A 14,124-nucleotide genomic window follows, 5' to 3' on the forward strand; every position below is an offset into this window, starting at 1 on the left:
GGGCTCTCTCCGCGCGTCTCTCCGAGAGCACCGGCCAGGGTGCGGCGGAGGGCAGAGCCGCGGAGCCTCATCCTCGGAGCGGCTGGAGGCTCAGCGCCCGAGCGCCGAAGCCTGCCAGGGCTGCCCAGCCCAGCAGCCGCCCCCGCCGCCCGGCCGCCGGCGCGGACATGGGCGAGCGGAGCTGCGCGCCGAGCCGCGGGACCCGCAAAGTTTGCTAGGCGGCTGGGCGAGGAGTCGAGGGTGCGCCTAGTCCCCTCAGCGTCTCCGGGCGCGTCCAGCTTCGGCGCGAGGCAAGACGGGGTGGCAAAGTTCGAGAAGAAAACTTCAGCTCCAGGGAGACCCTGCCCGTTATGCTAGCTGCGACCCCCGAAATTGGCACCTCTGAAGGGACCCCCACATCCTCGTCCTCGGCCGCAGCGCTCCGCTCGGGCTGGGTCTTGGGGGCCCGGCGCCTGGAACGGTGGTGACTGCGACTGCCCGGAGAACCCGACTAGGGGGCGGGGAGGGGGCGGAGGGCGGGGAACGTGGCCGCGGGAGGAAGTTTCCCGAAGTTGTCCGTTTTTTCCGGAGCGCTGCCAGCGACCCGGCCGGACCGCCAAGACCGCCCTGACTGGGGAAAGAAGTCAGAGTCGGGGCGCCGAAGGAGAGAGGCGCCCCGAGTCCGAGACGGAGACTCGCCTTTTTCTCTTCGCTCGCCCCTCGCCTTCCGGCCGACTGGGACAGAAGAGAAGAGGACTGGAGTGGCCCAAGCTGCCGCGAGCCCGAGCTGCGTGGACTCCCGGACCAAGCCGCGGGGCACCGGACCCCAACCGGATTATAAAACAAAGCGGAGGGGGTGACTGAGACCCCGGAGGCCCCCTCTCCAGACTGGCCACCATGTGGCGGCTGCTGCTTGGGACCCTGCTGGCTTTGCATCGGATCCCCGGGGCCGGAGCCCAAGGTACGGCGAGGCGATGCCATTTGAGGGCGGGGAGGGGGCGCGTGGGGAAGGGGCGGCCGCGGCTTCCTGGACCCTGGGCTTAGGCTTGAATGAGCCCCCTTCGGGGTGTTTCAAGACCCCTCCCCCGAGTTTGGGGTGGGGGCGTCTCTCTGGGTAGGGCAGGCTCTCGAGACCTGTGGCTTCTAAACTGGGGGAGGGGCGAGAGGCGGTGAGGCGGGGGTCGTCCTGGGTGTTGGTGTGTGTGGGGGGACGCGGAGGGGAGGAGAGCCGCTCGCTCGGAGGGGAGATGGTGCCCCCCTGGCCGGCGTGAGAGAACCGCTCCGGTCCGTGGCCGGCTTCGCGTTCTGCTCCTCGGAGCTCCCCAGGCCGGGCGCCCGATTCCCGGGTCGGTGTCCGCGGGGACGAGCAAGGCCCTGCCGGGCAGGCGCTGACCGCCCGGGGACGAGGGAGCGGGTGGGGCGCCCTGGCTCGGCTTGGCCACGTACCACCGGGGGACTGCGCCGGCTGGCTACCCGCCCGGCTGCTGGGGCTGGGGGCGCTTCGCTGCGCGGGCCTAGAGCGGGGGTCGCGAGCGCAGCCGCGCATCCCACCCCTCCAGGGGCGCTCGGGATGGGGCGGTGGCTGGGGAGGGAGGGTCTGCGGCCTCCCCTCCCGCCCCCCAGACACACCCAGCGCCCCGCCCCTGGCTGCCGCCTCCACAGGTCGCTCGGCTGTCTGGGCTACTGCGGCGCTGGCCGGCGCCAGCGGGGAGCAGCCTGGAGCGATGGAGGCCGGTGGTCTGCGGCCGCGGGGGTTGGGATGGAGGAAGCAGCGGGTGGGATCGGCGTTGCCCCCTCCCGCAGCGAGGACCCAGACGTCTCCCCGGTGCCCGCTCAGGTCCTGGCGGGGTAGGGCGGTGGCACCGGCGCTGGCTTGCTTGAGGCTCGCGGCAGATCGCGCCGGTGGAGCCGTGGAGCCGGCGGAGTCGGAGCGGCGCCTGCTGGGGGAGGAAGGGAGACGAAGCCAGTCCTGAGCTCCAGCGTCCGCGACCCTGCCTGGGGACGGACGGGGCTCGGGGTCGCGGACTGGGGAGACCCCGTGAGCTCGAGTGTGAGTGCCCAGATGGAGGACGTGGGACTTGAAAACGCTCAGTTCTTCCCAGGGCAGAGTCGAGGGTGTTTTACGAGGTAATTTACGGAAAAGCATTTAGAAATTCCATAATGAGCTCTACAAATGTAAGGTCGTAAAAGTTATTGTTTTTATGGTCATCGTAAAATATTTCAGGAGGTGAGGACCTGGGAGGTCATCTTATTCTAGTGGCCATTCCACAGAGGGTACAATGAGCCGCGGGTCCATTCTGTGGTCCCTCCCTCCACCCCCAGGCACCAACAGGACTGGGATCCCGAGACTTCTAAGCCCCCATCCCTGGCACCAGGAGCAGCTGGAGCAGCCCTGTCTCCTGGTGTGGGACCCAGCTTTCTATGGTTCCAGGGGGCACGGTGCCCTGGCACAGCAGGAGTGGGCTACAGTGTGCCTGCCTGGCTGCCTTGCAGGTTTGTCCCAAGCTGCCCACGGGCATGGGAGGAGGATGCTCCAAAGGGCTCCCAGCCCTTGTCTAAAACCTTGCCCTCATCACCCAGCCCTGAAGCTCCTCTACCTACAGGTGACTCACCAATGCTTGCCCGATGCAGGACCCGGCCCTGTAGGGTCCCTGGGGCACCTGCTTGGCCTTCCATACTCCTGAGGCCCAAATCCCACCCGGCATGTGTAAGGCTCCTCCTGTCCCCAGCTGCATGCCCCTGTCAGAAGAACTGGGAGTCTTTCTGCTATACATGCCTTCATTTGGAGGGTTGGGCTGCTCTGTTTGTGTTGCGGGGGTGGGGCTCACCTGTCATTTTTCCTCCAAGAGTGAACTTTGCAGGGGACTGTGGGAAGGGGCCGTCTCCAGGTCCAGGATTGTGTGTTGCAGCCCATGGAGTTAGGATGTAAGGTCTAAACTAGCTGCTTTGGGATCAGAGAGCACGTTTCTTGGAGTCTGGAACCATGCCCTTGGTCCCCTAAGAACAGTGCCCAGTGCTGCCACCTCCTAGCCCCAATGAGAATGCCAGTGCACCACGGTGGCCCATTCCCACCCAGACAGAGCCGACTCTTTTTTTTCCAGCTCTATCACCTGGTTGTAGAGAAAGGTGGTGCGAGCCAGTTCACCTCCCACCATGTCTTCTCCTAAAGCAGGTTGGATGTGGCAGAAAGATCCTTGCTCTTGGCAGGAGGCAGGACAGGTTCTTGGATCTGGCTTTGCTGCTTAGCCAGACAGACTCCTGACAAGGATTTCAGCCACCAGAACCTCGGTGTTCCTTTCCGTACATTGGGAACACGAGCTCCTGTCCATCAGAGTTCATCTGGAGATGTGAGACATTCCAGGACTGTGGGAGGGCAGACACAGGGACCTGGCAGTCCTGAGAGAATTTTTTATAAGATTTATTTTCTTTTTATTTGAAAGGCAGAGTTACAGAAAGAAGGGTAGAGCTCGAGCAAGCAAGAAAAATCTTCCATCCACTGGTTTACTCCCAAATGGCTGCAATGGCCACAGCTAAGCTGATTCAAAGCCAGGAGCTAGGAGTTTTCTTCGGGTCACCCAAGTGTGTACCCATGCACTTAAGCCATCCTCGGCTGCTTTCCCAGGTGCATCAGCAGGGAACTGGATGGGAAGTGGAACAGCTGGGACTCGAACTGGTACCCGGATGCCAGTGCTGCAGGCGGAGGCCTAGCCTAGTATGCCACAGTGCTGGTACCCAATAGAATTGTTTTAATACCGTGAGCAGCCAGGACCCCTTGCAGAGTGGTCCCTGCCACCCACCTTAGAGCTTGAATTCCTGTGTCTCACTCAAGCTCTTACTTCCACGGTTCCATGACTGTGTCTCAAAGTCCCAGCCCTGAGCTCTTGACCCCCAAGCACTTGGCGCAATGCAGATTCTTGGGCCCCACTCCTGCGTGCTCTGATTGCCAAGGTCTGGGTGAATCTAGAAGTCTGCATTTTAACTAAGCACCTCGATTTTTTTTTCCTTGTTCTGGAAGCTTGCTGACTGCTGGAGCTCGGCCCCCGGTGGGCTGTAAGGAGGGCGGCAGCAACAGCGACAGCAGTCTAGCCAGCTTTTCCAGAAGAACCATGCCTGGGTTAGAAGAACAACAGTCTGCTCTGAGTAAGCCCAGTAGAGGGAGAACCCTGAAGGAGAGCTGGAAAAACCTCGGCTCTGGAGGGCTCCGAGGGGAGAAAGTTTAGTGCTGGGAGCTAATCACAATAAAAGCCCAACAGCTCATGAGGGAGCGGGATGAAAGTTTAATTACATGGTGTGGCTAAGCTGTAATTATTAATTACTGACAGCAAAAAATAACTTATTGATCAGGGCCTCTTGCTAATTACCAGGAGGGCGAGTGTCGAGCTTGCCTTGGGCTGCACTGTGGAGAGTCCTGCACAGACGTGGGGTCGAAGGAGGGGGGGTTTCCGTGTGCTCTGTTCTCCCCTGCTGCATGGTCCGTCTCCCATCCCGACCCCCCAGTGCCCACTGGCCTTAGCTGGGGCAGTCTCTAACCCTCTGGTTGTGGTTGGATGAGCAGTAGGATGCATCCTGTGGCTGTAGAAGGTCTCTGTGCCTGGGGGAACAGGGTCATGATACCCACCCGAGAGCCCACATCACACGCACGGCCAGACACCCGCCTCAAGACCCTTGCTTGCATGCATTTGTTCCGCAAATATTTATCGACGGGCTCTCCGTGATGTCCTCGGCTGGGAGGCCAGAGGGGGGCCGGGTACCGCGTTTGATGAGGAAAGGGAGGCTGGGAAGGAGGCCAAATCCTTTACAGCAACCCTCTGTTTAAGCAGGGCGACTGCAAAGCGATGTGTTTAACTGAGTGTTGCCATGCATTTGACTTTGTACCATGGGAGGCTCTACAGTCAGAGGGAACAGGCCTGTCCCCTGGGCTAAGAACGAATGGGAGCCTGCCCTTGCCCTTAAAGTGTTTGGGGAGCATCCTAAGTGCTTGCCCTGGGTCCACAAGCAAGTCACCCTCTGGTCTCGCTTGCATCCCCCTTGGTGATGGAGGTCTTACTCCTGGGTGCTTGCTTAGTTTTATGTTCAGCAGGCTGGTCGTCCTGGGATACAGCTGTTGTGATGAAAGGGTTCTCCGGAAGGCTGGGGCCCCCTGTCCTCACCAGCTGGCCCCTCAGGGAGGCAGGAGACTGGGATGGAACTGATGTTGGGTATTGCTTTGCCTGGGGCATTGCCATCCCTCCTTCCCCCACCCCCACCCCTCCCCCACCCCACCCCCAGAGCACGTGGCTGCAGACGGCCAGCCACAGAGCTGCCTACAGGCGGTGGGAATTAGTCATCGTATGTAATTCAGGACCTTGGGATGCCAATAGCAACAAATGGGCCAGCAGCAAGCGCCTGCGGCAACCACTGCCTGTGATGGAAAGGAAACAAACCCGTTGCCGAGACATTCTACCCTCCTACCCCTGCCATCCACACGCTGGGCACAGGCAGGATGAGCGAGTGACTGTCCAGGGCCACGCAGGATCCTGGGCAACAGGGAGGAGGCAGGGATGCTGCTGAGCCCATACCACCAGACTCCAGGGGGCCAGGTGTCTGGAGTGCAACATACCCACTGAGCCAGGAGGAGGCCAACAGATGGGTGACGGGCCAGCCTGGCCTCTGCCCTCCCCTGGGCGCTGCTGCTCTGAGCGTGAGTTTTCTGGCCTGCCAAAGAAGACGGAGCACAGAGTGATTGTTAGCCATCAGGTGGCATCGTCTGGATAATGAGCATCCGGGTTCCTCAAAAGTGCTGTTAGTGTTACATGGTTTGTGTTACACGGTGTCAAGGCCACAATGATGTCCTAACCACTGGCCTTCCTGTCCCCTTGCACAGTCTTTGTTCCCTTGTCCGCCACCACGTCCCATTACTCCCAGAAACCTCAGTGTTCTTGGGCCCCACTAGGCAGTCCCCTGGCTGTGGGAGCTCCTCCCATGCCCATGGTTGTATCCACGCCCCTCCTGTCTTCACAGCCCCATCTGGCTCCCACCGGGACTGGATTCTCATGACTCTTGCCTGTGTGCAGGTCCCTGTGTGGCGAAGGCACCCTGCCCGCTGTGGGCTTGCTGTGGGCTCCCCTGCCCACTGTGGGCTTGCTGTGGCTCTTCCTCTCTGCTTACCGCAGAACCCTCAGCTGCTTCTGGTGTGCAGATCTTCAGCCCTGGGATCTCCTGTCATCCACCTGTGTCTTCTGACTGCACTTCCTCCCTAGGGAGCATCCTTTGCCCTTGGGCTCACAGCACGGGGCACTGCCCCTTCTCTGGGTAACCTTTTCTAGGTGTGTCACAGCTATCATCTGCATTGGTGTTCCCCAGCCTGTGACTCATGTGTGGGTAAACTGAGGCTCGCACTGGTTCTGGCCCGAGTCCTCCTGATGGGCAGTCGGGATTTGGATCTGGATTCTGTGGTTTAGCATTCACCCTCGTCCTGTTGCTGCCTTTTCCAGCACTCTTTCGAGTACTCAAGGACACCCCCCCCGCCCCCGCTCATCAGCAGGATGCCGCACGGTGCTGCTGTTCTAAGACCTGGGAACCCAGGAGTGCTTGGAGAAGAGACTTGGAATCCCACTCCCCTCTTCCTCCTCCTCCTCCCACCCCGTCCTCCCAGCTCTTGCTTCTACCTTTGTTGTGTCCTCACTCAGCCTTAGCAAAACCTTCTTGTCCTCCATCTGTCCCCTCCCTGGAATTGGGGTGTCCCAAGCTATTTGAGGGTCTCTTTAAGGTCACTCCAAGCATTCCTGGTTGGTTTGCCAGTGACCAAATCCCAAGCAGACTTATCTTCCACACTTTCCCAGGTGCATTAGCCCTAATATGGAAGCGGAGCAGTTGGGACACACATTGAAACTCATATGGGAAGCCAGTGTTGCAGGCAGCAGCTTCACCTGGCACACCACAGTGCTGCCTCCCACAGGAAACCTCCAAATGGAATGGGATGAGGACTGGAGGAAGAAAGAAGGAAGACAGGCAACGGCTGATGCCTCATGGGAAGCTGGTAGTGACCCAGAGGGTGATGACATTTTCATGAAGGGAAGGAACCTTCTGTTATTGCCATTATTTGGGAGAATTCAACTTCCAGGAAAGACTCGCCACTGTCAGGGGCCTGCTGGATGCCAACATTTCGTCCACAGTCCCTCTCTCGAGGTGCCAGCCAGAGTAGCTGTGGTTGAGTTGTCCAGACCTGAGTTGTGGTTGTCGAAATATAGGCACCTCATACTGCAGTGCCTAGTGAGGTGACAACCATCACCTCGTACTACAGTGCCTGGCCCCCTTTGCAGAAGGTGATATTGGGGGCCCAAATGGGATGGCACAGCCACTGGAAACCCTGGAAAACAGATGACTCCTTGGGTTCCCACTCTTCCTCTCATCTGCCGCTTGAGTAGCCTTGGCCGAGTCACACAGCCTCACTGTGCCTTGGTCTTTGTGTCTGTGAAGTGGGGGGAGTCTCCCGTTGGGTCGTGGCTGGGGTTCTTGGGTTCCTTAGGACTGTGCTTAGTGTATAGTAAACGCCGGGTTAGTGCTTGTCTTGTCACCATCAGGATCATGTTCATCTTGGTGCTATGAAGCTAGATCAGCAATGGGCCTGCAATTTGACAGGTGCACTGGTTTCTAACAATACAGCTGCTCCCCAGATCTGCCAGAAGCACCCAGTCTTTTGCTATTAGGGACTTTTCTTGTTTGGCTGAGATGTCCTCTATCTCCACAGAGAACTCGCAGGGTGAATTCTAATTGGCTGTTTGGATGTTAAGGAAAGCAGATCTACTGGATCCTTTGGTGAAACCTCAAGCCCAGGTGGAGTGGCTCTTGCAGGTGTCCCATCTGCTGTGCACCCCAGGAGGTTGGCCAGGAAGTGTGACCCTTTGTGAAACAGTATTGTTATTGATGGAGTCAGAGCTGTTAGGTGACTTGCCGAGATCACTTGACTCCTGTGAGAGGATGGACGCTGGCCAGGCGCGTCTTGGACGGTTGCGTTTGATCTGGTCAAACTGCTACACTCAGGAGCCCCTCAACAGCGTGGGCCCCAGGGTGTCTGACCGTCATTGTCGCCTTTGTCCACAGCTGTTTTCCCTGCTTGGGTGGGCATGAGGGCAGGGTCCTGAGACTTGAAGCCCTCTTCTAGTATCCTGTTTGCCCATCAACCTGGTGAGACCATGGTCATCTTCCCATTCCCATTTCTGCAGCTTGCCCAGAGCTGTGCTGCCAATGCCACACCCTCCGCCATGTCCCTGCACTGCTGCCTTGCCACCTTCCCCTGCCCCTCTGCCAGACTCACCCCCGAAGCCCAGCATCAGTTCCTTTCTCCCTTCTTCCTCCCCATCCACTGACCCAGATGCCATTGTCCCCCAGAGAGTGCAACGTGAAGCTGTCCTGGCCACCGGGGATATAGCCTGCCCTCCCTCTGGAATGTCCCACCCTCTCAGGTTGTCCGCAGGTGCACACGACTCACTGGGCACTGTGACCTTGTTGATTCTGAAAGATCTTTTAATGTGCATGTGTGACTGATTCCTCTAATTATAAACCCCTTGAGTGCAGCTAATAATCCTCCATCCACAAGGATGAAGGTATTAGACATAAATGATCTTCCCCAATTAATTAACTGAACTCTTGAAAGAAAGGTGCCGTAGGGGTGATGGAGAAATTAGAGCCAACGTAACCTGTGCGGGCGTCCAGGCTGCCACTGCAATATTTGCTGGGTTCCCCTTGGGCTGGGCTCTCATCCTATGTGGCTCAAAGTTCACTGTGAAAAGCTGGAGGCATAAATACCGTTTTTCCGGTCTCCTTCCACACCAGTGCTTAATGGTGGAGCAGAGTGGACGTGTGCCCTGGGGGACCTGGCTGTACTGCTTGAAGCTGCCTGCTACCCACGCGACCTTTTCCTTTTTTCATATTTTATTTTTTAAATATGTGGTAGAAATTTGCATTCCATTCTGTAGTCGGCACGACTTCTATTTTAACAGACAAAGCGTAGTTTGAAAGCAAACGGGGCCTGCTAGAAGACGTGGCGTGTCTTCCCCAAGGCTTCGTGGACCGCCCTGGGAAAGATGCCAGAAAAGCTGCTTTGAAGACCTGAGCTGAGATGATCTCCTGGGCCACATCTCTGTAGGATTCTGAAATGCTACACGCACACACACTCCAACCGTTTTTGCTTAAAGTTTTCTAGCAGGTCTCGCTTACTTATCTGCCTGGCTTCTGAAGCAATTGTACCCTGGCCACTGCAGCTATTGCTGATGCCCCCCTGGGTGACATACCTATATTTGTGTGTTCCCAGGCTAAATCCCGGTAGAGGACCCATCTCCTGGCTTCTCCCTGGAACCTGTTGCCACCTCCTCTTGCTTTGGGCAAGTCCGTCGTCCCCTCCCGTGGAGATGTTTCAGGAATTGTCCAGGCAGATGCTGGTCGAAGGTGTTGGGCTCTGGGGTAACTATGTCCACAATAAGGCCCTCCCTTTTTTTCTAATTAGGAGCTCCCTCTGGAAGAGTGGAGGGGGTTAGTGCTCTGTTACTGCAATGAAACACCTGACGCAGATGACTCAGAGAATGGAGCTTACAGTTTTAGAGGTTCGAGTCCAAGATCAAACAGCCCCATCACTTTGTCCCCTGTGAAGGTGGTGGCTGGCAGTGATGCAGCTAATGTGGAGGGAAGATCACGTGACAAGCCAGGAAGGGGGCCAGGAGAGAGAGAGATGGACAGACTGGGTCCGACTCAGGCTTTGCTAGCCAGCACTCCTGCAAGAACCAGCTTGCAAAGGGCAGGCCACAGGTGACATAACCACTGAGCCCACCTCTGAAACTCTGTGATTGGATTAACTTGATCGCCCTGCTAGTGTCACTGACTTAAGGGGGTGGGATCCAACGTACTGCCTGATCCTGTCTTCAGCCCAGCCCAGCTCTGGCTGTTGCAGCCATCTGGGGAGTAGACCAGTGGATGGAAGATTTCTCTCTCTCTCTCTCTTTCTCTGTAATCCTGCCTCTCAAATAAGTAAATTAATTAAAAGTTCTGCAAAAGTTTGGGAACCAAATTCTGTTGAAGCTCTCGCTCTGAGAATGTTAGGGGCTAAGCTTATTACTTAAGGTCCCTACCGTAGCTCAGAGCTCCTTCCCCAAAGTCTACTGAGCATGTGTGGTGGTGTTTTTTTTTTTTTTTTTTTTTTTTTTATTGGAAAGTTGGATATACAGAGAGGAGGAGAAACAGAGAAATAGATCTTCCATCTGATGATTCACTCCCCAAGTGGCCACATTGGCCAGAGCTGTGCCAATCCAAAGCTAGGCGCCCAGAGCCTCTTCCAGGTCTCCCATGCGTGTACAGGGTCCCAAGGCTTGGGGCTGTCCTCGACTGCTTTCCCAGGCCACAAGCAGGGAGCTGGATGGGAAGCAGGGCTGCCACGATTAGAACCAGTGCCCATATGGAATCCCAGTGTGTGCATGGTGAGGACTTTAGCCACTAGGCTACTGCACCGGACCTGTATTTTTTTTTTTAAGACTTATTTACTTATTTGAAAGAGTTTGGAGACAGATGGGGGAGAGGAGATGGGGAGAGCAGCTGACTCACTCTTAAGATGGCCACAATGACCATCACTGAGCCAAACTGACACCAGGAACCAGAAACTTCATCTGGATCTCCCACATGGGTGCAAAGGCACAAGCACTTGGGCTGTCTCTCACTGCTTTTCCCAGGTGCACTCGCAGGGAGTTGGAGCACAAGTGGAGGAGCTGGGATATGAACTGGTACCAGGAAGCGGCTCTACCGGCTGTGCCACAATGCTGGCCCCTGTTGTACGTTCCTAGTTAGGGCTCAGTCTCTTCCTCCCAGGAGAGGAAGAGGTTCTTGTGCTTCAGATTCCAGACCCTGCAGCTTCTATCTGGCCTCGCAGGTTCCCGCTGTGTGGCCAGCCTTCTCCTTTCCCGTAGTTTTAGTTTCCCACCATCAGGGCTCACGAACTCAGAACCCAGAATGGAGGAAATGGACCTGCCTCCGAGACAGTGCCCACAGTTTATGTCTTGTTGCTCAGTTAATCCTGAAGTCTCCTCCACCAGGGGGGCATGGAGGTGAGGGGGCGGCACCCTTGTTGGCTTTGGACAGTTCTGGCCTGCATGGCCTGGTGACCCTTGACCTCACCCTTGGAGTACCTTCTCCCCACCCTGGTCAGGCATCCACAGGCAGGCACCGGCTTGGCAGGCAGGCATCTTGGGGGCCCGGAGCTGCTGGAGCTGCCGAGCAGGGCCGAGGGGAGCTCCTCATTAGCTCTGCTCCAAGCTCATTATCAGTATGCGCATCGCTGGGTGAAAAATGCTTGTCGTCAGGACAGTAATAAATATGCGGCTGTCATTGTTGATGTGATTGCACTAATGAAGAGAAATCAGCCACCGGGAGAGGAGCTGCTCCTGGCCACGGAGAGCTCTGTCCACTGCCCCAGGGACTGCAAGAAGGGAAGTGCTGGCGTTGAACTCCTCTGCCCCAAGGCCAGCCATGGTGGATGAGAAGTGTAGGAGGTGCAGGAGACCTTGTGCAGAGAGGCACATGGTTCTGGCCCCGGGGAGGACCAGGGGGTGCCGAGGCGGATGGGACCGGGCTGGCAGACGGACAGTGCTGCTTTTGATGGCTCCAGAGTCCCTTGTGGGTCTTGGTTCCAGAGCAGGAAGGCGTGGGGAGACACACAAGGCCCATTGTCTGCGCCTGCTTGCCTGCACCTCACCCGCGATGTTAGAACTTATTGTCTCTCCAAGAACTTGGAATGCCCAGCCTCGGGTGTCAGGGGGAGGAGGTCTGATTGTGCCCTTGCCTCTGCTGGGCGCCTGGGGCCTTGGAGCCTGGACTGAGTCAAACAGCCAAGATCTACACCCTGGGGCTGATGGACGGGGAGGACAGAGGAGACCCAGGCACATCACAGTGCTGGGCTTTGGGGGGCTCCCAGGATTGAAGGAGAGGGTAAAGGGAGGGGCAAGAGGACAACCTTCCGTCTGGGGCCTCAGGAACTGCATTCCTGGAGCCCAGATATAATTCACTGGTGCTGGCGATGAGAGGGTAGCATGGGACAAGTGAGCTCATGTTTGAGCTGACATGGGTCTCCTAAATGGGTTGTTAGATTGCAATTTCCTGGGGAGCAGCACCCCCACTGCCACCGCCAGCAAAGCTGCTGAAGCTACTTCTCCAGGGGGCAAGCCAGAGGCTCCAGGCCTAACTGGCGGCCTCGTGTAAATGTCTGGGAGATGGCCAGGGAGCTTCTTCCCGACTCCAACTGTTGGTGCCGGGGCCAGAGGACAGAAGTGGCCGTCTGTGCTGCTTTAGTGGCTAGTTCCAGGCTGTTCGCTCCTGCCGCCCTGACCTGCAAGGGCTGCGTGTTCAAACCCCCCTTATTCCAGGGAGACCTTGGAGGAGGGGGCGTTGGGAAAGACGCCACAGCAATGGCCATTGACTTGGCTCTGTTCAGGTGTCTCCCCTTGTATTTGGCATTGAAATCTGCCATTGGCTCCAGGAGTCTGGATTGGAACATCCCAGCTGCCAAAGCAAAAATGGGACAGTGGCGCAGGTGTGAAAGCATGACACATAAGGTGCACCTGTTGTCTGGTAACACGAAGATGGTCTCAGATCCTGTGTCCCCTGCCGGCCTGGCTTCTGTGTGGAGAAGAGGCCCCTGCAGCACACCCAGCACAGCTTGTCTGGCCCCAGTGCACGATGTTAAGTAAGCTGATGCATAAATCAGAAGCCCTGTCAATGTCCCTGCCTTAGACTAGACCCCTGGGCCGAGACCCCCAAGGCTCCATGCCCAACTTCCTGAGCCTGCTAGAGGCCTCCTGGCTCTGTGTCATTGTGCCCCAGGCTCCACATTCCTTCCTCAGCCCTGCCTGGTGCCAGCACCTGTCTCCAGGGGGATGGTGGCCCCCCAGAGGCTAGAATGCTGGCTGTGATCCCTGCACCAGCCCTGAGCAACGAAGAGGCCAGGGAAGGGGCACAGGAGGCGGCTTCCACCCAGGCCAGGTCTCCCGGGTGAAGTCCACTTGGCTTTGCCCGTCTTTTCAGCCAATCCCAGAAGCAATGCGAGGGCTTGGCTCAGGTTGCATGGGGACCCAGGGGACAGACTGGCACAGCTGAGCACCACACATTTGCCCAGCCCTTCAGGGTTGAGTATTGTTGGGGGTAGAGGTTTCCCTGGAAAAGTCAAGACTCTGAGGACAGCTGGCCCCTGTCCTCCCCTGCCAGCCCCAGTCACGCCCTGCGTCTGTCCCCGCACATGGGGGGAGGCCATGTGGACCGTGTGGACCCAGTCCGCACAGGTCCCCCTGCCTCACTCCGGTGTCTCCTGGAGTTTTCCAGGGCCCCCAGCTTTGGCTGCCATGAAGGTAGGGGCCTGCACCAGCCTGCCCCACAAACCCAGCGCTGCTTAGCTCAGCCCTGCTTAGTGCAGCGCTGCAGGAACTGCTCTGAAACATGGGCCAGCCCTGGCATGTTCCCTGACCCCTGACTGGACCACAGTTGCAGTTGATAGGATCCAGTACAAAAGGAGATGCAAGTCTCCTGTTAGAAAATTGTGCAGTCTTTCAAGCCACTAGGTGGGAAGAGTCAGCCCAAGGGGCAGTCCTTGTCAGTGTGCCGCTGGTCTCAGCACACAGGTCGTGGGCCCAGGGAGCCGCCCTGCCCGCCTACCTCTGCAGGCCTGAGTTTCCTGCTCTGTCAAGGGTCCTCTAGGGTCCGTGGGCTCTTCTCCCTCTAAGCGTGACCCCCTTATCTTAGAGCCGAGGATTAAGAAAACGCTGATCAAAGCCTAGAAACTTCTCCAGGCTCTTCTAGGAGCTCACCTGGACCATGGCAGGCCGGCGGAGGAATGGAGGGGTAGATCTGGCATTCAGTATCTCGGGGGCCTGCCTGGTCTTGCCTGGTATGTGCTTCTCTTACCGCCTTTGGCTGCTAACCTGGTGAGAGCCCGTGCACGAAACACCTCCGCCTCTGAGCCTGGAGCACACACCTTGCCTGGGGTCCTGGCCCTGCTGCCACGCAGCAGCAAGACCTCAGTAAGACGGCAGCTTTTCCAGCCTCTGTTTCCTCTCTGGGATGTGGGGCTCAGGTGCACACAGCTCAGAAAATGTGAATCCCCTGTGTTCTGCTTCCCTGTGGGTTCACAGGAAG

General features: G+C 57.7%; 1 protein-coding gene across 2 annotated transcripts in view; it reads left to right on the forward strand.

Moving 5' to 3' along the window:
- The first annotated feature begins 309 nt into the window (after positions 1-309).
- The window catches only part of SDK2 (sidekick cell adhesion molecule 2), a 212,975-nt gene continuing 199,160 nt past the window's right edge, over positions 310-14,124 (forward strand). For both annotated transcript variants that reach the window (XM_058676262.1, XM_058676263.1), the window contains exon 1: positions 310-940. In XM_058676262.1, the coding sequence (XP_058532245.1) occupies positions 877-940 (64 nt within the window). In that variant the 5' untranslated portion in view covers positions 310-876. The remainder of the gene's footprint in view (positions 941-14,124) is intronic.

The sequence above is a fragment of the Ochotona princeps genome, chromosome 17 (assembly GCF_030435755.1).
Source record: "Ochotona princeps isolate mOchPri1 chromosome 17, mOchPri1.hap1, whole genome shotgun sequence".
NCBI lineage: Eukaryota > Metazoa > Chordata > Mammalia > Lagomorpha > Ochotonidae > Ochotona > Ochotona princeps.